The 24,841-nt window shown below is 40.1% G+C and overlaps 2 protein-coding genes across 3 annotated transcripts in view; one reads left to right on the top strand and one right to left on the bottom strand.

Annotated features, from left to right (window-relative positions):
• POLR2B (RNA polymerase II subunit B) overlaps positions 1–20,202 on the top strand; it is a 55,705-nt gene extending 35,503 nt beyond the window's left edge. For both annotated transcript variants that reach the window (XM_045815974.2, XM_045815975.2), the window contains 9 exons: positions 5,448–5,544; positions 6,584–6,678; positions 8,102–8,352; positions 8,438–8,527; positions 8,762–8,869; positions 9,631–9,744; positions 10,136–10,296; positions 19,073–19,268; positions 19,958–20,202. In XM_045815974.2, the coding sequence (XP_045671930.1) occupies positions 5,448–5,544; positions 6,584–6,678; positions 8,102–8,352; positions 8,438–8,527; positions 8,762–8,869; positions 9,631–9,744; positions 10,136–10,296; positions 19,073–19,268; positions 19,958–20,047 (1,202 nt within the window). In that variant the 3' untranslated portion in view covers positions 20,048–20,202. The remainder of the gene's footprint in view (positions 1–5,447; positions 5,545–6,583; positions 6,679–8,101; positions 8,353–8,437; positions 8,528–8,761; positions 8,870–9,630; positions 9,745–10,135; positions 10,297–19,072; positions 19,269–19,957) is intronic.
• IGFBP7 (insulin like growth factor binding protein 7) overlaps positions 20,123–24,841 on the bottom strand; it is a 69,862-nt gene continuing 65,143 nt past the window's right edge. The window contains exons 3-5 of the mRNA XM_045815977.2: positions 22,357–22,473; positions 21,383–21,509; positions 20,123–20,382 (exon numbers count right to left, since the gene is read on the bottom strand). Coding sequence (XP_045671933.1) covers positions 20,363–20,382; positions 21,383–21,509; positions 22,357–22,473 — 264 coding nt within the window. The 3' untranslated portion in view covers positions 20,123–20,362. The remainder of the gene's footprint in view (positions 20,383–21,382; positions 21,510–22,356; positions 22,474–24,841) is intronic.

Raw genomic sequence — 24,841 nt, 5'->3', positions numbered from 1 at the left:
TTTCTGATAATTTGGTTACATCCATATCCATTATTTCTGTGGCAGAGGCCACAGACTCACTGTCTTTTCTTTGCTGGGGGGGGCTTCTCCTTCTTGTCATTCTGATGAGGAGAGGTTGCGGGGTTTCCAGAGCCCAAATTATTGACTGGGTCCCAGGCCGTGCCCCTTGTTTTATAGGGATCTTAGGGATGTGGGCTTCTTCTTTAAAGATTTTATTTATTTATTTATGTGGCAGCCAACCAGCGAGAGAGGGAACAGAAGCAGGGGAGTGGGAGAGGAAGAAGCAGGCTCCCAGCGGAGGAGCCCGATGAGGGACTCCTTTCCCGAACGCCGGGATCACGCCCTAAGCCGAAGGCAGGCGCTCAATGACTGCGCCACCCAGGCGCCCGGGTTGTGGGCTTCTTGATTTTTCAGCCTGCCTTCTGGGGGAGGGGCCTGCCGCGCCGATACTCAGGCAGCCCTGTTTGGGTAGAGTCTCGGCGTCCCCTGCGAGGGGGGATGGGGATGGGCACTCCCTGAGCCGCTATTTCCAGGCTTTTGTTCTCTGGCGGCTTTCCCTGGCGGTTTGCTGTGCCTCTTCTGAGAGTCAGAGCAGCAGCGGCCGAGTTTCAGCCTCTGTCACGGAACAGAGGGTTCGCGGCCCGTTCTCTACTAATGTTCTGGCCAATTTAACTCTGTTTCTGTTGGTGCTGCTCAACCCTGCAGCGTCCTGGGATGTGCGCCCCACACCCGGCGTCCCAGCCCTCACTTCCAGGGCCGGCGTCTCTGTCCTTTGTGTTTCTAACGCCGCCAGCCGCCAGCCGCCCCGCGCACGCTCCGGAAGCTCCCGGTCTCAGTCTGGATCCCGTGAGCGCACCGGGATTCCGGGGTTCCGCGAGATGCCTGGTGGCGCGTGCACCCGGCTCACGGTCTCAGTCTGCTGTTTTGCGGGTGCCGACCTCGAGCCCGCCCCCTCCCCCGTGCAAGTGGCTGCCGCTTCCCGGCGCCAGAACACGGCGGCTCCCTCCCCCTTCCGTTTATCTTCCGATATCCGTGCACGGTTTCATGGCTCCCCGCTTCGTACCTCAATACTCAGCGCTGGAGATGTTCATTTGTAGAGATCCAGATGCGTCTTCCTGCGTCTCAGGCTGGTTCCGTGGTTGTTTAGGCTGGTCTGGTACCGATCCAGCTCGACTCGGAGGACCGGCTGAAAACGGTGTCTCCTACTGCTCCGCCATCTTAACTCTTCCTGCCGACCTTGACGTTTTTTGAAGCATTCAGGCAAGCTATACTTTGTACCTTGTCTCTCAGTTTGGATTTGACTATTTCCCCGTGATTGTATTCAGGTTATGAATTTTTGGCAGGACTAGCATAGAAGTAATGCTGTGTTCTCATTGCATCATATCAGGAGGCACATGCTGTCTATATGTCCCATTAACAGTGACTTTTAACTTTTATCATGTGATTATAGTGTCTGTCTGATTTCTCCATTTTTTGTTAATTATAAGTATTTTATACTAAGTCATAGTGAGTCTTTTGTGAAGAGATACTTTGAGATGGTGTAAATATTTTCTGTTCCTTGTCAAACTCTCAGCCATTAGTTTAGCATGATGATTGTTGCCAAATGGTGATTTTTCTAATTCTATCATTCCTTCCATTTTGATGCTAACATTGCCCCAGATTTTCCAGTGGGAACACCTTCAAGATGACTCCTTATAGGTCCCTCATCTTTATTTACATAGTTATTTTGTGCTTTCCTTAAACCTGGACTCAGCCATTTCTCCTTTCAGTGAAGGATGGTATGTGGAAACCAAAGCGTGGGTACTAAGTGTGATTCTTGCTATTAGAATATCATCATTTCTAGGTCCTCTCAGCTGATAACCTGGGAAAACGTGTATGCACATACTGCCACCCGCCACTTTGTCTATTTTTATGACTCTATATGTAAAAGAAACAGGAGTTCATACTAGTATCTCCCATCGCAGTCCAATACTGGAGCGTTTATTTTAGAACTCCATTTTCTGATAAGGAGAAATCTGGATCCCACTGACCTCAGTTTCTTTACTTATTTGTTCACTCTGTTGATGTAACCAGTCTCCTGACCTCCTGGATGAATTATTGGCCCCGGCCTTGTCTCCATGCCAGGTGCACTGGCCAAATTCTGTGTCCTGACTGGAGGTTTGGGCCTAATCAAGTTATCTTAAGGAATGTCTTTTTGATGGGTATTGTTCCTCTTCCTGGAGTGTACTGTTACCTTGGCTGACATCTTCTGGGAGCAAAAATCCTTGTGACAGAATTTCATCCTGACTTAAAGTGTGTCTAGGGATCTAGGGACTTAGAGCCTCCTCGGTGGTGAGCCACGGTTTGAAGTGGGTAAGAACAGAGTGGCAGGAAGGATGTGAACCTGGCTAACACGTGGGTTGTAATCCTAGATTTCACATTTTTATAGTCCTTTAGCTCACAGATACTTTCTTTTTTTTTTTTAAGGTTTATTTATTTATTTTAGAGAGTGAATGGGGTGGGGCAGAGGGAGAGAAAAATTCCTGAAGCAGACTCCCTGCTGAGTGCGGAGCCAGACTTGGGGCTCGATCCCAGGACCTTGAGACCATGACCTGAGCTGAAATCAAGAGTCGGCTGCTCAACCGACTGAGCCACCCAGGTGCCCCATAGCTTACAGATATTTTTATCAAAGTTACTAGTATTTATTGAGCATTAAATTTGTATGAAACACCATCCAAGGTGCTTTACACATGTTATTTCTAAGCATCATAAAAGCATTTTGATATTTTTTTACCTGCAAAATGAGAATAATAATAGTATCTACCTCATAAAGCTTTTGTGATGGTTAAATGGTTCAATCCATTTCAGACTCATGGCTTAGTGCCTGGCAGTTAGTATGGGCAGAATAAATGTTAACTGATTAGAAATAGTGGTGGTGGTATCATCTCTGTTTTACAGCTGTGGAGACAGGATACAGAAGGCTAAGTTATTTGCCCAAAGTTACACAACTTAAGAAATATTAAGTCCAGAATGACCAGATGTAGACCTTTTCCTCCCATCTCTCTTTCTTGTGCCTTTTCCTCTTCACTACATTGCATCTTGATTTGGAGCTTTTAAGAAAAAACTATAAGAAGCATAATTAAGAAGTTACTGTTTTTAGCTAAATTTAGCTGATCTCTCAGACTTGGATAAAGGTTCTGGGAAGGAAGAGGTTGCCTCCTGGTCTCTAGTTGATGTAGCACATATGTGGGTGATCCAGGAATTGTCACACAAGACACGGGAAAGCCTCACAAGGCCAAGACAATTGAACACCTATAGGCTGCATCACCTGGAAAAAGATGTGGGGCATTGGTGCTCCAGCAAAATGTGAGGAAGTGCTGGGGGAAGTCTTGCCTGTTTGATGTATTGCAGATGTGATATATGCCCTACTACTGACTTCCTTAGTAGTAGGATCATATCACATGTCTCAAGACGCTGAGATTTCTGCAAATTCTCCACTTTCCAGAGCCTCCCCTGCATTCAGTAACCTGCATCTTTATGTATTTTCCATGAATTATGGTGCTTGATCATTTGTGAAACTTAAAATTCTAGTTCTCCCAAAGAATCCACACAAAAGGATGGTGACCAGTGTGGATGCTACTAAAAATTTCATAGAGGAAGTCATTTAGATTTCAGGAGGAGTTTTCATTGCACACCTGAGGAGTGACTGTTTATTTGACTTTTCTGATTCTCTGAAGGCCTTGTCTGCTACTTGGGTTTTAACCAGTGTCCACTTCCCTGACACTGCCCTTTCCTTGGAGAATTTCACACTCCTTTTCCTCCCCAAGCAGAGCATTTTAGCTCCAAATTTAAATGCACAAACCCATCAGGGTGCTCAGAAGAACAAATGCCCTCTCGTTAGTATGATTCTTCTTTTGTAGAGAGCAGTCAGGGTTATATTTAGCACAAAATGTTTAGTGTTATCTTTTAAATAGGGCTTGCATCCTTCAACTCCTACAGGGTTAGGCGGGATTAATGAGTTAGAGGTTTGCCTTTCCATTGGGGTTAGCTCTGTTAGTTTCAGCTATGGTTGTGATGTGTGTAAGTGTGCCCAGTAATGCCAGATCTGATTTTTCAAGAAAAGTTTGAATTCTCTGGGGGGTACCTGGTTGGCTCAGTTGGAGGAGCCTGTGACTCTTGGTCCCAGGGTTGTGAGTTAGAGTCCCATATTGGGTGTGGATATTACTTAAATATTAAAAAAAAGTATGGCAAGATTGAAGCCATGGAAGTTATAGAAGATAGGAAGAGATGAAAAAGGAGAGGATTTGCTTTTGTAACTTTTGATGATCATGATACAGTTGACAAAATTGTTGTTCGGAAATACCAACTATTAATGTGCATGATTGTGAGGTGAAAAGGTCCTTTCTAAACGAGAAATGCAGTCTGCTGGATCACATAGAGGTCGGAGAGGTGGATGTGGCTACTTCATGGGTGATGGAGGAAACTTCGGTGGAAGAGGAGGCTGTGGTGTGGAGATGGTGGCAGCAGAGGTGGTTCTAGAGGATGATGGCAACGATGGTGGTGGTCTTGATTATAGTAGTAGAGGAGGCTGTGGTGGTGGTGGGTCCAGGATATGTACACCAAAGGAGGTGGATATGGTGGCGTTGGTGGAGGAAAAGGTGGTTACAGTGAAGGGGGAAATTTTGGAGGAGGTAACTATGGTGGTGGTGGGAACTATAATGATTTTGGAATTTGTAGTGGACAACAGCAGTCTAATTATGGACCCTTGAAGGGGGAGCAGTTTTGGTGGAAGAAGTTCGGGTAGCCCCTATGGTAGTGGTTATGGATCTGATGGTGGAAGTGGTGGATATGATAGCAGAAGGTTCTGAAAGAACACAGAAGAAAAGGGCTACATTTCTTAGCAGGAGAGACAGCGAGTTGTCAGGAAAGCTGCAGGTTACTTTGAGAGTCGTCCTAAATGCATTAAAGGAATTGTAAAAATCTGCTGCAGAAGGAATGATGATCCATAGTCAGAAAAGTCACTGCAGCTTAAATAGGAACCTTAGTTGTGTAGGACCGCCATAGCCACAGTTTGCAAAACATGCAGCTATTGCTTAGTGCAATGCAGTGTCAATTAGATGTACATTCCTCTTTTTCTTTAAAAGATTTTAAGTAATCTCTACACCCAACATGGGGCTTGAACTCATGACCCTGAAATCAAGTCACTTGCTCTACTGACTTAGCCAGCCAGATGCCCCAGGTGTACATTCCTGAGGTCTTTTATCTTTTGTAGTTTTGCCTTTTTCTTTTTCTTTTTCTTTTTCTTTTCATTATATCAGGTATATTACCCTGTAAATTATGGTAGTGGTACCAGGAATAAAAAATTTAAGGAATTTTTAACTTTTCAAAAGTAAATAAATAAAAGAAAGGAACAATTTTTCTTTGTTTCCCAGATGAGGCTTTAATGCATGTTCTCATGTGCACTACAGGTATCAACTCCATTGTGGCCATTGCGTCATACACGGGATATAACCAAGAAGACTCTGTTATCATGAATCGTTCAGCTGTAGACAGAGGCTTTTTCAGGTCAGTTGTTTATAGTAATTTTCAAAACACAGATACAGTGCAAACATTAATACTTTAATCAAAAAAAGTTCTTAAAAGAAAAGGGGAAAAAAGTTCTTTAAAAATAGGTTTGGCTTGTATGTATCCAAACTTCTTGGTGGTTTTGAAGGTCAGGCTGGAGGAAATTTTGATCTGACAACAGAACTTTTTCTGTTAAGACATTTACTCTTTTGCCTCCATTCATGAAGCTTTGTGGATATCTGGCAGGCACTTACTGTTCTATAGATATCTGGATAGAGTTTAATGTGGTGAAATCAGTACCCTCTCCAGAAAACAGGAGGCCTGGTTGATGGTCATGAATGACTGAAGACACTATTTCTTGTGTCTCAGGATTTTCAGATGCTAATATTTTGAGGTCCTCACCCCCTACTCTTTTTGGTAAGCAAATACATGTTTGCATTTAGATAATACAGAAATGTCTAAAGAAATAAAAATAAACCTATTACTTTTAGGACCTATAAATAGCTATTAAAATTGTAGTGTTTTTTTTTTAAACTTTTTTAAAAATTATGCTTCAGTTATTTTATTGACAATCTCAAATACATAGAATATGAAGATTGGTTAAAAACTGGAAATTTAGAAGATGGGATTTTTTTTCGGTATAGTGTCAGAGGATAGCACTAGGACCAGAGGGTGGACGTGATAGCTTAGTATCATAAATTCCTCACTAGGAATATTGGAGCAGATCCTGAGTGAGCATATCTGGGGGGTGTTATGGAAGGGATTCTTATTTTAGGTAGGAGGTTGCAGTTAGTGACTTCAGGTCCTTCCCTTTCTCACATATAATCCAGCCGTGTTAAGATTACAGGTCAGATGCTACATGAGTGGCCCATGTAACAGCATTTAAGACTTAATTTTGACTCTTAATACAGTAAACTCTTGTCCTAGATTCATGGTTTAAATTGTCTCCTCAATATCAATTAAGTGAAGTTTATCGGTATGTTCTAAGCTCTTTTATAAAAGGAAAATAGAAGTTACCTTTACAACCGTGTGTTTTTAGGTCTGTCTTCTATCGATCATATAAAGAACAGGAATCTAAAAAAGGATTTGATCAAGAAGAAGTTTTTGAGAAGCCAACTCGTGAAACATGCCAGGGTAAGTGATACATTCAAATTATGGAATTTAGAGTCAACATACCATGGTTTTCCTAATTAATACCTTCTCTGCCTGCCCCCTGTCACATGGGAGTATGTTTTCATGTTATTCTTAGAGCTCATATATAAGAAAATTATGTGTTTGCCAAAAGTCTTTGCACATAGTTGTTGGCTTGTTAAGGTCCTTCCATCCTGGTAGATCCTGCATTAAAGAGGGTATTTAGGAGATCAGAGAGGTCATGTAATTTCATGGGATACACTACAGCCCTTCTTACTTGTACTCTCCCTCAGTTTGTGTGTGTGTTTGCATGGGAACTCCCCCCCCTCCACATTGTAGTGTGACCATAATATTTGTCTAGCCACAATATTTGTATACATTTAACAGATAAATGAGGTAATACCTAGCACTTTTTCTTTCTTCTAAAAAACTCAAACTTATTATCTAGTTACTATTTTCACAGGACACTTAAAAACTGTGTATGCAGTGGGATGGATAGGATGTCCCAGGGAAATGTGTGTATCTGCTACAGTTTTGACTTCTGAGGGTATCGTGTGAAGTAAAATGTGTTTTGTTTTTTAAGTCATCTTTCTGTTATTCCATTTCCTGTGGGTGGTTCTGTGTAGTAGTGAATTGATGTCCAGGGGAGTTAAGATTACGTAAGATGAAATTCAGAATTTCTGTGAGAGGATATGTGTAGAGGGCATATTCTTTTTCTCTCTTTTTTTTTTTTAAGATTGATTTCTTTCAATGAGAGAGAGTGCAGGAGGGAGGGGCAGAAGAAGAGGGAGAGAGAAACCCAAGCAGACTCCCCACAGAGCAGGACTCAGGGCTTGATTTCATGACCCTGAGATCAGAACTGAGCTGAAACCAAGAGTCTGATGCTTAACCGACTGCGCCACCTAGTCCCTCCGAGGGCATATTTTCATGTAAAAAAGAGATCAGAAGATGGCAACACCCTTATCCAAAATCACTCAGCATATAGATAATCTGATTTTCCAGTGCTCAGTCCAGTGATTTTTTAGAATTCAGAATAGTTTGTAGTAAGAGCATCATGTTATTACTACACATGGTTTATGGTGTTAAAAGATTCCTGTGAACTTCTCTCTGACTTGGGACTGATTTATGTATTTGGTTTTAATCTTTTGGAGGGATTATGTGACTTTTTTTTGTTTTAAGATTTATTTGAGAGAGCGTTTGTGCACACAAGTGGGGGGGGAGGGGCAGAAGGAGAGGGAGAAGCAGACTTGCCCCACTGAGCAGGGAGCCCGACATGGGGCTTGATCCCAGGACCCTGAGATCATGACCTGAGCTGAAGGCGGGTGCTTAACTGACCAAGCCATCCAGATGCCCTGGATTCTGTGACATTTTAAATACTTTATATAGTAGTACCATTTCAGAAAATTCCATGTCTGTTTCTTCATAGGTATGAGGCATGCCATTTATGACAAGCTGGACGATGATGGTTTGATAGCTCCTGGAGTCCGTGTATCAGGAGATGATGTTATTATAGGCAAAACAGTCACCTTGCCTGAAAATGAAGATGAATTGGAGGGCACTAATAGACGCTATACCAAGAGAGATTGTAGCACCTTCCTGAGAACTAGTGAGACGGGCATTGTGGATCAGGTTATGGTAACTCTCAATCAGGAAGGATATAAATTTTGTAAAATAAGGGTGAGTGTAGCTTTTTCATATTGCTGTGTATAAAAAGTAAACAAGTTTGGCTTAAGTTAACTAAACTATTTTTGTATGAATTCAGGTCCGCTCTGTTAGAATTCCACAGATTGGAGATAAATTTGCTAGTCGACATGGTCAAAAGGGTACTTGTGGTATTCAGTACAGACAAGAGGTAGGTATCTTGAATCTCCCTTACCCCAACCCACAGTTCTGTTTAACATTTTATTGAATCAAAATTCTCTTTAAAGTGCAAAGGTGATTGAGGCTTGACTTTTTAGTGTTGAATAAGAATATGAACAGAGCGTGTTGAACAGAATTGAGGACATAGAAAACTTCGGAGGAGGGGGGATCAGTTCCAGGTTCGTAGTTAAGAGTCGTTTGTCTCCTTTTAAAAATTTCTTTCTAGGATATGCCTTTCACCTGTGAGGGTATCACCCCTGATATCATCATAAATCCCCATGCCATTCCCTCTCGCATGACTATTGGTCACTTGATTGAATGTCTTCAAGGGAAGGTAAGAGATTTTCTTTAAAAATATATGTTCCAAACTGATGTTTCTTCCAAAATAATGATAGGTGATTTCTCTCATATTTGAGTCAGGGTTCTTTGTTGGAAAAAGCTAGTATGATACTTATTTTCTTGCTTTTAAATTGATTATGATTGTGGGTTTTTTTTTTTTTGTCCCAGCAAAAATTTGTGAAATTTGGCTAAGTCAGAATTTTTGTAAAATTTACGACATCCAATCTCTGCATACATTTGTGGTTATCCTTTTGACTGGTTCTTTTCTGTAGATGAGTTAATTCATTGGTGGTTAGTTCAGTGTGAACTTAATAATTATATAGCTATATTATTAGCTGTATTCATACATCTTTCAGCGAAGGCTTTCTATTTTTAAGTATCTTGTTCAGGTAGAATGGCCGTAGCCTAACACATGGGTGACTTGGTTTTATGGCATTAAATTGTCATTTTCTTTGAGCCGTAGGAAATAGTTGGGAGTCTCATTCTTTTTGTGTCTGGTCTCATGGATAGCTTCCTTTTTGAAGGTTTATAATTGAGTTTTAATTTTTGCAGATTAGTTTGTTATAAATAATGTTTCATTTAAGATATTAATAAAATGAAACTTGAAATATTACCGTTCTATAACACAGATTTTTAAGTTCAAAATCTTTCCTATATAGAAAGGCTTTTTTTAAATTGAATGTGTTTTTATTGATAAAGACTTATAAAGGGCAACAGAAGGATTCAGCTTTAAAAACTACTTTTTTTTTTAAAAAGGTGTCAGCTAACAAGGGTGAAATTGGTGATGCCACTCCATTTAATGATGCTGTTAATGTGCAGAAGATTTCTAATCTATTATCTGATTATGGCTACCATCTTAGAGGAAATGAGGTATGTTTGCTCTTAACATTAGTAGGTATGTCTATTCTTTTTTGTATGTGTGTAGTTTCATTTTTAAAAAATATCAGTTCTCTTACTGAAGTATGACACGTGCTTTAAATATGTACACAAATCGTAAGTGTATCATAGTTGATGAATTTATTTCACATTTGAACACACCTGTGTGACTGGCACCCCGATCTTGAAAATTACCAGAACCCTTTTAGGCCTGGGTGCCCCCTCATGTCTCCTTCCATTTATTACCCCCACCCCATCCCCAAGGTAAACATTCTCTTGATTTTATATTAATTTTATCTGCTTTCAGTTTTCATATAAATGAAATCATATAATCTGTGCACATATTTTTAATATTTTTAAGTCTGTACTTCAAAATCTGTTTCAGGTCCTGTACAATGGGTTCACTGGTCGAAAAATCACATCACAGATTTTTATTGGTCCCACATATTACCAGCGTTTGAAGCATATGGTGGATGATAAGATTCATTCTCGTGCCAGGGGACCGATTCAGATCCTTAATAGACAGCCCATGGAGGGTAGATCTCGGTAAGAGAACTGCATCACCATCATTGTTATTATTAATTAGCCTTTTTTAATGAAAAATGTCAAACACATACAAAAATAGAGATAATGGTATAACAAAACCCCCCATGTGCCCATCACTCCACATCAATAATTACCAATGACCAACTTTACTACATTTATCTCCCCACTCCTATCAACTCCTGATTTAAAGCCTAGACATCAGTTTCTTCTATAAATATATTTCAGCATATGTTTACGAAAAAGAGTGGTTCTCAAATTTCTTGGTTCCAGGGCCCAGAGCTTTTGTTTGAGTTATATCTATTGATGTTAATCATATTAGAAGCTGAAACTAGGACTTAAAATAATAATTTATTAAAAATTAACACTAATAAGGGGGCACCTGGATGGCTTGGTTGGTTGAGCATCTGACTCTTGATTTCAGCTCAGGTCATGGTCTCAGGGTCCTGGGATTGAGCCTTACCTTGGGCTCTGTGCTCAGTGGAGTCTGCTTGAGGATTCTCACTCCCTCTGCCCCTCCCCTTGCTCGTGCGTGCTCTTTCTCTCTCACAAATAAATAAATCTTAAAAAAAAAAAAAAAAAAGCCCATTACACATTAACATAAATAACATTTTTATTAACATATAATGTACTATTTGTTTCAGGAGTACATATCTGTGATTTATCAGTCTTACACAATACACAGTGCTCACCACAACACATACCCTCCCCAGTTTCCATCACACAGCCACCTCATCCCTCCGACCCCTTCCACTCCAGCAACCCTCAGTTTGTTTCCTGAGATTAAGAGTCTCTTATGGTTTGTCTCCCTCTCTGGTTTCATCTCGTTTCATTTTTTCCTCTTTTCCCTTATGATCCTCTGCCTTGTTTCTCAAATTCCACATATCAGTGAGATGATATGATAATTGTCTTTCTCTGATTGACTTATTTGGCTTAGCATAATACCTCTAGTTCCATCCATGTTGTTGCAAATGGTAAGATTTCTTGTGTGTGTGTGTGTGTGTGTGTGTGTACACCACATCTTCTTTATTCATTCATCTACTGATGGATGTCTGGGCTCTTTCCACATTTTGACGTGTGTGTGTGTGTGTGTGTGTGTGTGTACACACCACATCTTCTTTATCCATTCACCTATTGATGGACGTCTGGGCTCTTTCCACAGTTTGACTATTGTGGACATTGCTGCTATGAACTTTGGGGTGCAAGTACCCATTTGAATCACTACATTTATATCTTTGGGATAAATACCCAGTAGTGCAATTGCTCTGTTGTAGGCTAGCTCTATTTTCAGTTTTTTGAGGAATCTCCATACTGTTTTCCAGAGTGGCTAGACCAGCTTGCATTCCCACCAACAGTGTAGGAAGGTTCCCCTTTTTCCGCATCTTCGCCAACATCTGTTTCCTGACTTATTTAATTTTAGCCATTCTGACTGGTGTGAGGTAGTATCTGATTTTAGTTTTGTATTTCCCTGATGCCAAGTGATGCTGACAACTTTTTTCATGTGTCTGTTGGCCATTTGTATGTGTTCTTTGGAGAAATGTCTGTTCATGTCTTCTGCCCATTTCTTGATTGGACTATTTGTTCCTTGGGGGTTGAGTTTGATATGTTCTTTAAAGATTTTGGATACTATCCCTTTATCTGATATGTCATTTGCAAATATCTTCTTCCATTCTGTTGGTTGTCTTTTGGTTTTGTTGACTGTTTCCTTTGCTGTGCAAGAGCTCTTTATCTTAATGAAGTCCCAATAGTTCATTTTTGCCCTTGCTTCCCTTGCCTTTGGCAAGTGTCCAGGAAAAAGTTGTGGTGGCTGAAGTTGAAGAGGTTGCTGCCTGTGTTTTTCTTAGTATTTTGATGGATTCCTGTCTCACATTTAGGTCTTTCATCCATTTTGTGTCTATTTTTGTGTATGGTGTAAGGAAATGGCCCAGTTTCATTCTTCTGCATGTGGCTCTCCAATTTTCCCTACACCATTTGTTGAAGAGACTGTCTTTTTTCCATTGGATATTCTTCCTTGGTCTGTCCAAGATTAGTTGACCATAGAGTTGAGAGTCCATTCCTGAGTTCTCTGTTCTGTTCCATTGATCTGTATGCCTGTTTTTGTGCCAGTACCCTACTGTTTTGATGATTACAGCTTTGTAATAGAGCTTGAAGTCCGGAATTGTGATGCCACCAGCTTTGGTTGTTTTTTTTTTTTTTTTTTCAACTTTACTTTGGCTGTTTGGGGTCTTTTCTGGTCCCATACAAATTTTAGGATTATTTGTTCCGTTTCTGTGAAAAAAGTTGATGGTATTTTGATAGGGATTGCATTGAATGTGTAGATTGCTCTAGGTAGCGTAGGCATTTTAACAATATTTGTTCTTCTAATCCATGAGCATGGAATGTTTTTCCATTTCTTTGTGTCTTCCTCAATTTCTTTCATGAGTATTCTATAGCTTTTTGAGTACAGATCCTTTGCCTCCTCGGTTAGATTTATTCCTAGGTATCTTATGGTTTTTGGTGCAATTGTAGATGGGATCGACACCTTAATTTCTCTTTCTTCTGTTTTGTTGTTGTGTATAGAAATGCAACTGACTTCTGTGTATTGATTTTATATCCTGCCACTTTACTAAATTCCTGTATGAGTTCTAACAGTTTTGGGGTGGAGTCTTTTGGGTTTTCCACATGGAGTATCACGTTATCTGCAAAGAGTGAGAGTTTGACTTCTTCGCCGATTCGGATGCCTTTTATTTCTTTTTGTTGTCTGATTGCTGAGGCTAGGACTTCTAGTACTATGTTGAATGGTGGTGGTGATAGTGGACATTCCTGCCGTGTTCCTGACCTTGGGGGAAAGCTGTCAGTTTTTCCGCATTGAAAATGATATTCGCTGTGGGTTTTCATAGATGGCTTTTATGATGTTGAGGTATGTACCCTCTATCACTACACTGTGAAGAGTTTTAATCAAGAAAGGATGCTGTACTTTGTCAGAATCTTTTTCTGTATCTACTGAGAGGATCATATGGTTCTTGCCCTCTTATTAATGTAGTGTATCGCATTGATGGATTTGCGGATGTTGACCCAACCTTGCAGCCCAGGAATAAATCCCACTTGTTTGTGGTGAATAATCCTTTTAATGTACTATTGGATCCTGTTGGCTAGTATTTTGTTGAGAATTTTTGCATCCATGTTTATCAGGGATATTGGTCTATAATTCTCCTTTTTGTTAGGGTCTTTGTCTGGTTTGGGGATCAAGGTAATACTGGCCTCATAAAATGAATTTGGAAGTTTTCCTTCCATTTCTGTTTTTTGGAACAGTTTCAGAAGAATTGGTCTTTTTTTATTTAATTTTTTTTATTTTTTTAAAGATTTTATTTATTTATTTGACAGAGGTAGAGACAGCCAGCGAGAGAGGGAACACAAGCAGGGGGAGTGGGAGAGGAAGAAGCAGGCTCATAGCGGAAGAGCCTGATGTGGGGCTCGATCCCATAACGCCGGGATCACGCCCTGAGCCCAAGGCAGACGCTCAACCACTGTGCCACCCAGGTGCCCCTAGAAGAATTGGTCTTAATTATTCTTTAGTTTGGTAGAATTCCCCTGGGAAGCCATCCGGCCCTGGACTCCTGTTTGTTGGGAGCTTTTTGATTACTGCTTCAGTTTCCTTGCGGTTATGGGTCTGTTCAGGTTTTCTATTTCTTCCTGGTTCAGTTTTGGTAGTTTATATGTCTCTAGGAATGCAGCCATTTCTTCCAGATTGTCTAATTTGTTGGCATATAGTTGCTCATGATACGTTCTTATAATTGTTTGTATTTCTTTGTTGTTGACTGTGATCTCTCCTCTTCATGATTTTATTTATTTGGGTCCTTTTTCTTTTTTTTTTTTGATAGGTCTGGCCAGGGGTTTATCAATCTTATTAATTCTTTCAAAGAACCAGCTCCTAGTTTTGTTGATCTATTCTGTTCTTTCAAATTCATTGATTTCTGCTGTGATCTTTATTATTTCTCTTCTTATGCTTGGTTTAGGCTTTTACTGTTTTTTTTCCAGATTCTCTAGGTGTAGGGTTAGGTTGTGTATTTGAGATACTTCTTTTTCCCAAGAATGGCTTGTATTGCTAGATATTTCCCTCTTAGGACTGCCTTTGCTGCCTCCCAAAGGTTTTGAATGGTTGTGTTTTCATTTTCATTTGTTTCCATGAATTTTTTAAATTCTTTAATTTCCTGGGTGACTCATTCATTCTTTAGTAAGATGCTCTTTAGCCTCCATGTATTTGAGTTCTTTCCAACTTTCCTCTTGTGATTGAGTTCGAGTTTCAAAGCATTGTGATCTGAAAATATGGAGGGAATGATCCCAGTCTCTTTGTACCAGTTGAGACCTGATTTGTGACCCAGAATGTGATCTGTTCTGGAGAATGTTCCATGTGCACTCAAGAAAAATGATTATTCTGTTGCTTTGGGGTGGAATGCTCTGAATATATCTGTGAAGTTCATCTGGTCAGTGTGTCATTCAAAGCCCTTGTTTCCTTGTTGATCTTCTGCTGAGATGGTCTGTCCCCTGCTATGAGTGGGGTGTTGAAGTCCCCTACTATTATTGTATTATTATCTGTTTCTTTAATTTGGTTATTAATTGGTTGATATAATTCGCTGGTCCCATGTTAGGGGCATAAATATTTATAATTGTTAGATCTTCTTGTTGGGTAGACCCTTTAAGTATGATATAGTGTCCCTTTTCATCTCTTACTACAGTCTTTGGTTTAAAATCTAATTTATCTGATAGGAGGATTGCTACCCAGCTTTCTTTTGAGGTCCGTTAGCATGATAAATAGTTTTCCACCCCCTCACTTTAAATCTAGAGGTGTCATTGTGTCTAAAATGAGTCTCTTAGAGACAGCATATTGATGGGTCTTGCTTTTTTATCCAATCTGATATCCTCTGTCTTTTGATTGTGGCATATGTAGCCCATTTACACTCAAGGTAACTATGGAAAGGTATGAATTTAGTGCTGTTTTATTGTTTGTGAGGTGACTGTTACTGTATATTGTCTCTGTTCCTTTTTTGTCTATGTTACTTTTAGGCTCTCTCTTTGCTTAGAGGACCCCTTTCAATATTTTTTGTAGGACTGGTTTGGTGATTGCAAATTCTTTTAGTTTCTGTTTGTCCTGGGAGCTTTTTATCTCTCGTCCTATTGTCAGTGACAGCCTACCTGGATAAAGTATACTTGGCTGCATATTTTTTTCATTTAGTGCCCTGAATATATCATGCCAGTCCTTTCTGGCCTCCCAGGTGTCCGTGGATAGGTCTGCTGCCAATCTAATGTTTCTGCTGTTTTAGGTTACAGACCTCTTGTCCCGAGCTGCTTTCAGTATTTTCTCTTTGTCTTGAGATTTGTGAATTTTACTATTAGATGTCAGGGTGTTGAGCTATTTTTATTGATTTTGAGGGGGGTTCTCTGAACCTCTGAACCAAAACAGGATTTTGATGCCTGTTTCTTACCCCAAATTAGGGAAGTTCTCCATTATAATTTGCTCCATTATACCTTCTCCCCCCCTCTCTCTCCTTCGGGGATCCCAATTATTCTAATATTGTTTTGCTTTATGGTATCACTTATCTCTCAGATTCTCCCCTCGTGATCCAGTAGTTGTTTATCTCTCTTTTTCTCAGCTTCTTTATTCTCCATCATTTGGTCTTCTGTGTCACTAATTCTCACTTTTGCCTCATTTATCCTAGCAGTTAGAGCCTCCATTTTTGATTGCACCTCATTAATAGCCTTTTTTATTTCTACTTGGTTAGATTTTATTTCTCCAGAAAGGGATTCTCTGATGTCTTCTATGCTTTTTTCAAGCCCAGCTAGTATTTTTATAATCATTATTCTGAACTCTAGTTCCGACATCTTACTAATGTCCATATTGATTAGGTCCCTGGCAGTTGGTACTGCCTCTTGTATTTTTTGAGGTGAGTTTTTCCGTTTTGTCATTTTGTTGAGAGAAGAATAGATGAGCCAGAGAACAAAATGCTAAAAGGGTAACAACGACCCAGAGAAATATACACTAAACAAATAAGAAGAGACCCAAAACTGGGGAGGAAAAGAAAAAAGAAAAAAATATGATCAGGCTCGTGAATAGAACAGAGCCATACACTAGATTTTGGGTATATTTTGGTCCGTTAGAAGAAACTGCATCCCAAAATTTTATTTTATTTTTTATTTTTTAAAATTTTTTAATATTTTTAAATTATGCATCCCAAAATTTTAAAGAAAAATTTATATATATACAAAAAATAAGGTTAAATCCAATGAAGGGACAGAATATGATTGTAAAAATGAAAAATTTTAAAGGAATTGAGAAGGTGGTTGAAAAAGGAAATAAGAATAATGCAAAAAAAAAAAAAAGAAAATGTAAAAAATTAAAGTTGAAAGACTAAAGAATCATGGAGAAAAAAAGCCATGAGTTCTGTGTGCTGTAATCCCGTAGCTCTGGGAGTTCTGCAGTTCTCATTGATCTGTAAACTTGGTCTAGGCTTGCACCACCCTTGCCAGCGACCAGCTAAGTCATTTCGGATTTGCTTTCTGTAGCTTTCTGCACTGCTTTAGAGGGTAAGAATGAAAATGGCGGCCTCCTAATTTCTGGGCCCGGAGGAGCCAAGAGCTGTTGGTGGGGGAGCTCAGTGTGCCCTCAGAGAAAAGCAGGCAAGGGCATTGCAGGTACTTGGAGGAACTCGTAGTCTTTCTGATCCCTGATTCCTGAGACCACACTGTCCCAGGAGGGTTCCACCCCATGCCTTGTTGCCTGAGCAACGTCCTTTCACCAGAGCAGACTTTTAAAAGTTCTGATTTTGTGCTCTGCTGCTCTGTCACTTGCTGGTAGCCGGCTGACGGAGGCTCCCTCCCTCTGTGGTCTACCTTCCCATGTATCGCCTCAGATTTACTTGTCTGCATCTCCCACTTTGTAGAAAGTGGTTACTTTTCTGTTCATAGAGTTGCTGCTATTCTTTTCTTCGTCCTCCAGTTGAATTTGTAGGTGTTCAGAATGGTTTGATAGCTATCTAGCTGAATACCTGGGCCCAGATGAAATTTAGGTCTCCCATTCCTCTGCCATCTTGGACTCCCACCCATAAATAACATTTTTAATGGAAAATATATTTACCAAATAAATTTAGTGACGAGTGACATTGGTTTACCTTTTTGCAAATCTTTTTGTTTTTAATTTAAATTCAGTTATCCAACATACAGTACATCATTAATTTCAGATGTAGAGGAGTTCAGTAATTCATCAGTTGCATATAACACCCAGTGCTCATCATATCACTTGCCCTCCTTAATGCCCTTAAAAGGCAGACTCCCCGCTGACCAGGGAGCCCAATGTGGGACTCAATCCTAGGACCCCGAGGTCATGACCTGAGCCAAAGGCAGACACTTAACCAGCTGAGCCACCCAGGTGCCCCTGCAAATCTTTTTAATAAGCTAGTTTACTAGAAGACAGCAGGATTCTTGTATCTGCTTCTGCATTCATTCCATTGCAGTATTTTTTATATTTAAGTATGTGAGGAAAATCCTACCTCACATAGATATGTGGCTGGAAAAGGGAGGAATATTTTAATCTTTTTAGGTGACTGTGGATATTATTTTCTGATGCTATGCCAAAACAAGTCATAGTTTCTTAAAGGTTAGCTGTGATGTAGAATCTGAAACCATCTCAGTGAATCATTTGTATTTGTCAGCACCCCCTACACATTGTTCAGGGGTCACGTGTAACCTTGATACTATTAAGTATCCAATGTTCAAATTTTTCTGATTAGATTTTTTTTTTTTCTTAAGATTTTATTTGACAGAGAGGGAACACAAGCAGGGGGAGTGGGAGAGGAAGAGGCAGGCTCCCAGCAGAGCAGGGAGCCCAGTGCGGGGCTCGATCCCAGGACCCTGGGATCATGACCTGAGCCAAAGGCAGATGCTTAAGGACTGAGCCACCCAGGCGCCCCTGATTGGATAATTTTTAAATAGGTTTGTTGATTTCAGTCAGGATACAAATACATCCGTGCTTTGCATTTGAAGGGTTTTTGTTTGTTTGTTTTTTTATCTATGGGTTGCCCTCCAACTTTTTTTTCCTTGCAGTTTATTTGTTGAAGAAACTGGATTGTTTGCCCTGGAGGGTTTTTCACATTCTGGATTTTGCTGATTGCATTCCTGGGCTGTACATTCCTATTTTTCTTGTAAACAGCTAATTAGATCTTGAGCTTTGATGAAGTGGAAGGCTTGCAGTAATACTTATAGGCAGTGTTGTATATTTCCAGTATCTGGTTGTGTCTTACAATTTTAGCAGCCATGTGTGATCATTACTTGAAGCCCTTAATTAAATAGGGACTGCAAATTGATGAGATTCTAATTTTATCATTTCTTCACTTGATAGCTGGAATACTTCTGTAGAGAGAAACTTTGTTTCCTCAACTGGTTACCTTGTAACATAGTTCATATAGTCAGGATAAATGCTTGATTGTTTCTATTTACCAGTTTTCAAAATAATGAGGTAATTGTATATCATCCTCCAAAGTTGACCAACAATTTGTTTTTTGGTAATATCATTAGAAAATCATTGGTTTTATGTATTTTGTATATTAAGACTGGTAAGCCATGAGCATCCACTTTTTGGCCATTTGAACAGTGCATTTCATTTCACTGCCGTTCTCAGGAAACGTTATCATTCACCATTACTTTTGCCAGTGTACATTTATCATTTCAGGCTTGATTGCCTGGGAGACTCATTCATGAAGAAGCTGCTTTATAAGTACAAAATAATCTGTTCTTTGTTCCTTAACAGTGATGGTGGCCTGCGTTTTGGAGAAATGGAACGGGACTGTCAAATTGCCCATGGAGCAGCCCAGTTTTTAAGGGAAAGATTGTTTGAGGCATCAGATCCATATCAGGTTCATGTCTGCAATCTTTGTGGAATAATGGCGATTGCTAACACAAGGACCCATACGTATGAATGCCGGGGCTGCCGCAATAAAACCCAGGTGTGTAGACCTTACTGGCAGTTGATACTTATTTAGGATAGAACCATGTTGGTCTCAACATGGTTCAGTGTGGTGGAACAGATTCACATTTTCACAGTTTTAATACTTACATAAGATTCCTAGTTTTAAATGAGGGGAAAAATCAAATTTTTCTAAAAACCAGTTTTGGTGGATAATTTCTCTAAGCTGGCCATCTTTTGGAAATAAGGGTATGTACAAGGAGTTTTAAACATTTTATTTTTTAATAATTTTTTATTACGTTAGTCACCATACAGTACATTCCTAGTTTTTGATGTAAAGTTCCATGATTCATTACTTGCGTATAACACCCAGTGCAATACGTGCCCTCCTTAATACCCATCACCGGCCTGTCCCATTCCCCCACCTCTCTCCCCTCTGAAGCCCTCAGTTTGTTTCCCAGAGGAGTCCTAAACATTTTAAATTAAGGAGTTTAAAAGAAATCTTTTGGGAAGGGTGAATATAAATTAATTATGTCTGGCAGGAAGGCTGAAATACCAAAGCCTCTCAGGAGAAGGAACCACCACAAGCCCAGGTAGCAGGATGAGGGTTCCCAGCCCTTATTTATCATCTACAGTACCAAGACCTTATACCTTTTTCTGGGGTAGCGAAGTGGGGTTCTCTTCAAATACAGTTTTGCTAATTACCTTTTTCTTCTCTTCTCCCCCCAGATTTCTTTGGTGCGAATGCCTTATGCGTGCAAACTGCTGTTTCAGGAACTGATGTCTATGAGTATTGCACCTCGAATGATGAGTGTTTAGCTCTTTTAAGAAAGTCTCAAGATACTTGTAAATATTTGTTTCTTCAAGGTTTTTTAAAAAACAACGTGTACTGCATTGTGAGAGAAAGCATTTTATTGATTTTAATTGCATGCTTTTCTTCTGTAAATAGACAATAAATTTTTGTAGATAGTCTTGATGTGTTGTTACCTTTATTTGGGATTTCCTCTATGAAACCAGTGAATATAACTAAGCATTAGTGGATTGGAGGAAAAAAGAAACTTGGTTATTAGGAGAGCAGGGCTGTAGTTATTCATCCAGGACTTTCAGTGACGCAGACAGATATATTCTGCAGGTTTACAGGTCAGCACCTTCACCTAGTGAAAAAAAAAAAAATATGTATGTGGTTGACTTCCTGATTTTCAGGTATCTTTTAGTGTTTCCAAATAAACAAAGATGTTAAAATGTGTACAAATGACAGGATGGACTGCTCTTGAACGTGAGCTATGGGATTTTGTTGTACTGGGCTATGCATAAGACCTGGACCTTGTTACGGAAGTGGAAGAGCTCATTTCACAAGCAAGTTGAAATGAAGAGGCTAAGGAACCTTCCCGTCACCAAGCTTTCACTCAGCATTCCAAGTGCAGGATAATTAAGGGCGGAGCTGAGACACAGACATGACCACGCTGAGCTCCTGCTGTTTCGTCACCTGGCTTTACAGAGCCTGGCTGAGGAGAGTCTGACCAAGCCGTGTTTACTCGACTTGGCCATACTGCAGCTGAGCGATTTGCACCGGGGGATGGGTCGGCAGATGCTGAGAGTAAATTTTGTTATTTTTGGTTTGCGAGAAGCCAGTTCAGACATTAGTCTAAGAGAAGTATATAAATGTAAAGTAGTGAAGTATATAAACGTAAAATAGCATTATTCTAACGCTGCCAGGAGAGATGCTTGAGAGGAAGCTTTTTGATGGTGAAACAGAAGAGAGTTGGGTCCTTGCCAGTATACTCTCCCTTCTGGCTTTTTCTTATAAAAGCTCAAAGTGAAGGACCAAAATTGCTCACAATCCTTTACTTTAAAATGGAAATTTTACATAGTAGTTGCAACACCAAGGAAGACTGCCATGCGGATAGAGAGTTATGGGAAATATAAGCCATTCCGTTCCAGTTTGAGATGTGAGATAAGGTGAAAGCGTTGAAGTCCTAACAGGAGCATTCCGTCAACCATCCAGGTGTTCTTTTAGAGCCCTGTGCTCTCCATTTTGATGGCATGCCTTTGTGGATAACAGTTTCAGTAAGAGTTATGTGTGATACTTTCATCCTTGGTTCTTTCTTCAACAAAAGCACTAGTCCTTAAATGGTTCTGAGATTTATTACTTACCTTTTTTCACTGGTATTTCATGTAAGGCATCAAACACTGTAATTTTTGCTGATGCTGAAGCCTGTCCTTGGGAATTGGATGCATGGCACTCATATTCTCCAGCATCTTCCTTACTGAGAGGAGATACCTGTGAAAGAAAAAGGATGTTTAGCTCCTCTGTGGCAGTCCTCACTTTTCCCCGTGGCTTCAGTTAGGTCGTGATTTCTTAGGCTGAATAGGGGATTCAGAGCATAGTGCAAGTGCTGTGCTGCCAGGCAGACTGCTGCCCCGTGGGTGCTGCCAGGAGTCACACCCCGAGGACACAGCATGGCTCGCCTTTGATCAGGTGCACATACCATTTTGAGTAAGACCTTGATAGGGTGTAAGTACAATTTAGGAGGATCAAAGGTCAAGTAAAAATAATTAATGCTTGGCCCATTTAGTTCCCTGTAAGGATTTTGCTTTTTTTTTTTTTTTTTTTTTTGAAGTAAGCTCTAGGCCCAATATGGGGCTTGAGCTCACGACTCTGAGATCAAGAGTCACATGCTCTACCAACTGCCAGCCAGGCGCCCCTGCTTTGAATTTTTTTATTTTTCTTAAAGATTTTATTTATTTGACAGCACAAGCAGGGGGAGCCACAGGCAGAAGGAGAGCTAGAAACAGGCTCCCTCTGAGCAAGGAGCCCGACGTGGGACTCGATCCCAGGACTCTGGGATCATGACCTGAGCTGAAGGCAGATGCTTCACTATCTGAGCCACCCAGGCGCCCCCTGCTTTGAATTCGTAAAAGAAAAAGTTATCATTTATTTGGTGGTTGTTTCCAAAACATTCAACCAATCTTAGCTCTTTTTTAAGTTCCCTCCAAAAGAGGAGTAGCATTTTCCTGGTAGGCCTGTTCCGAAGAGGTGCGTCTGGCAGGGCGCATACGTCCAACCTTTGCCAGGTTTGCTATGTCTGATCCTAGGAACGAAAGCCTTGCCAACTGTCGGTACTCACCAGCACCCAGCCGGTGACTTCATGCTTTTCTGGGCCACCCCGGGTCTGAATAGCCAGGTTGTCCCGGTCACCAGGCAACAGTTCTGTCCTTTGAACTCCATAGTTACCCCTTTTTACCTATAAAAAAAAAAGGAAACAGTCTTGAGTTTTCTGCACTAAATTATCAGCTTGGAAGTAGCCACATTCTTAGAACTGTACAGGGCATATGTCACACTTTCTAACTAGATTAAACCCAGCAATTTCTATATTACTCTTTCCTGAATAATTACAGATTTTTTAAAATTTCTTCCTGTCAGTTTCCCTCTATATATTTTAAACTAATGTATTTTTCTGCACACGTGGGGAATACACACCATCATACCTTACTGCCACTGACTACCATCATTCACTTGCGCCCTTGTAAATCTGCTTTTCTTAGCTGAGCTTTCTCTGGCTTGCCATGCCGTGTTTGACAAACTGTGTCACCAAGTGCTAGGTTTAATTGTTGGGACTTTGTGTAGGAGCCCAAGTCCTGCAACCACCTCTATAATGGAAAACAGGTTGAGTCCAAAACCAATACCATTCCTTTTGTTCTGAGGGCTAAGGGTTCATTCTAATGATTTACTGAAGACCTGAGAACAAAAACGCCAGTCAAATACACACTTTCACCATTATCTTAATGGCAAAAGCTGCTTGCTGCCCACCCCTGTGTGTCATGATGAGATCAGAGATAGGTTAAGAAGACATTCAGTTTCCTTGGTTTGAGGGTAATAGAGAACTTTGTCTTAATTTTCCCCCTCATGAACTGTGTGCATAATAAAAACTCTGGAAAATACACATAAAAATATATGGAAAAATAAAATTTGCTTGTAACCCTTCTGTACATATACATTTAGCACAAATTTCTAGAAGTGGAATTGCTGAGTCAGAGTACACATGTTTTAAGGAGTGTGATAAGGATGGGTTTAAAAAAGATCAAAGGGATACACGAAGCAGTGTTTGTTTATTCCATCCCAGGCCGCCTTTAAGAGCTAGGCTGCTGTTTACTGATACTACTTCTAATTAGAAAAAAGGATTTGCAATCTCACAGGTAGTTTTCATTTTAATTATTAAGCAAATGCTGAGTCCCAGAATATGGATACTCTACATGTGTGTTGCTTCTCAACAATATATTAAAATATGAGCTCTGTTAAATATACTCACTTTCCAGTCAAATACTTGAACTGTGTCTCTGTACATTGTGGATCAGGTCAACTGGCACAGAACACTCCTTTGACCCCAGGCTGTTAAGCTTCTTGTCTCAACTTCAAACCTACTCTTTATTTTTTCTGTGGTGTGACACCTGGGCTGGGCTCTGAAAACCACGAGGGACCTAGGCTAACTCCTACTCTATAAAAACCCCTAGCATTATTGATTTGAAAGGCCTGGATTTTACTTGCTTGCTTTTTTCCCGTGATATTGGCCCCTACTGCAACTATTAGAGAAAATTAGGTATCAGTGTTTTTCGCACAGAAGTGCTATCAAGACAAAACAGATAAACTCGGTAGGCATCTTTTTTCCCCAGTAGCTGGCAAAAACAGTTCATGCTACTGCAGATTTTGAAATATTTGAAAATGTTATAACAATGGTTTAAGTATTGATTCAGTGGCCAAAGTAACATATCTCTGGTTTTCAGTGAATTTCAGAATTCTCTAAGAGCTTTGTATGTGACCAGAGCAGAAAAACACTGCTGCATGGCATACTGAATCTCAGCAACTGAGCTGTTGGTCCTCAGATTATGTCGCTCTTGGTAAGGAGTGTTCTGTGCCGGTTAATCTGATCCCCTATGTACAGAGAAACTGTGCTCATCAAGCATTTGATTGGAAAGTGAATATTTATATTTAACAGAGTTCATCTTTTAATATATTGTAAAAAGCTACACACCACATAGAAAACATGTAAAATGTCAAGAATTATTACATGGTAAATTTTTATTTAAAAAAGGTGGCTTCTAAGACAATTTGACAGATGTGCAATGGTCTGGAAGTGCTTCAGAGTTTGAACTTTAGAAATCTAGGTAGAAGAAACTGCCTAGCAGTCACTGCTCACCATGAAGGGTCAATTAGGGGGAGAATCAGGGGGAGACCCAGGAAGTCATCTCAGCTCTCTCTGTATTTTAGCTGCAACAACATCTTCCTGAATCCTGCTACTGCAGATAAGCAATTAATGAAAAGTGCCAATGGTTACAGAAGCAGGATGAAATAGTCTGATTCTTACAGGTTAATACATTTCAGGGATTCACTGAATTTCAGGGAACCATTAAAGGACATTTATGCAGTATAGAACCTACTTGCTGTGCCTTTTTGGTGAAGTTTCAGAAGAGGTTTATGATAAAATAAATGTCTGTTGAAACTTTCAAATCCCCAGCCATTGTAACCCATTAAAGACAAAATGATTGTCTAGGGAAAAAATCGTAATATGTGAGAAAGGGTCAATCTCTCTCATGTACAAAAAGCCACGAACTAAT

This window comes from Ursus americanus, chromosome 8 (assembly GCF_024610735.1).
Source record: "Ursus americanus isolate L20-20 chromosome 8, mUrsAme1.1.p, whole genome shotgun sequence".
NCBI classification, from domain to species: Eukaryota; Metazoa; Chordata; class Mammalia; order Carnivora; family Ursidae; genus Ursus; species Ursus americanus.
Note: the sequence above shows the minus strand (reverse complement) of the source record. Positions and strands in the feature narration are given on the sequence as shown.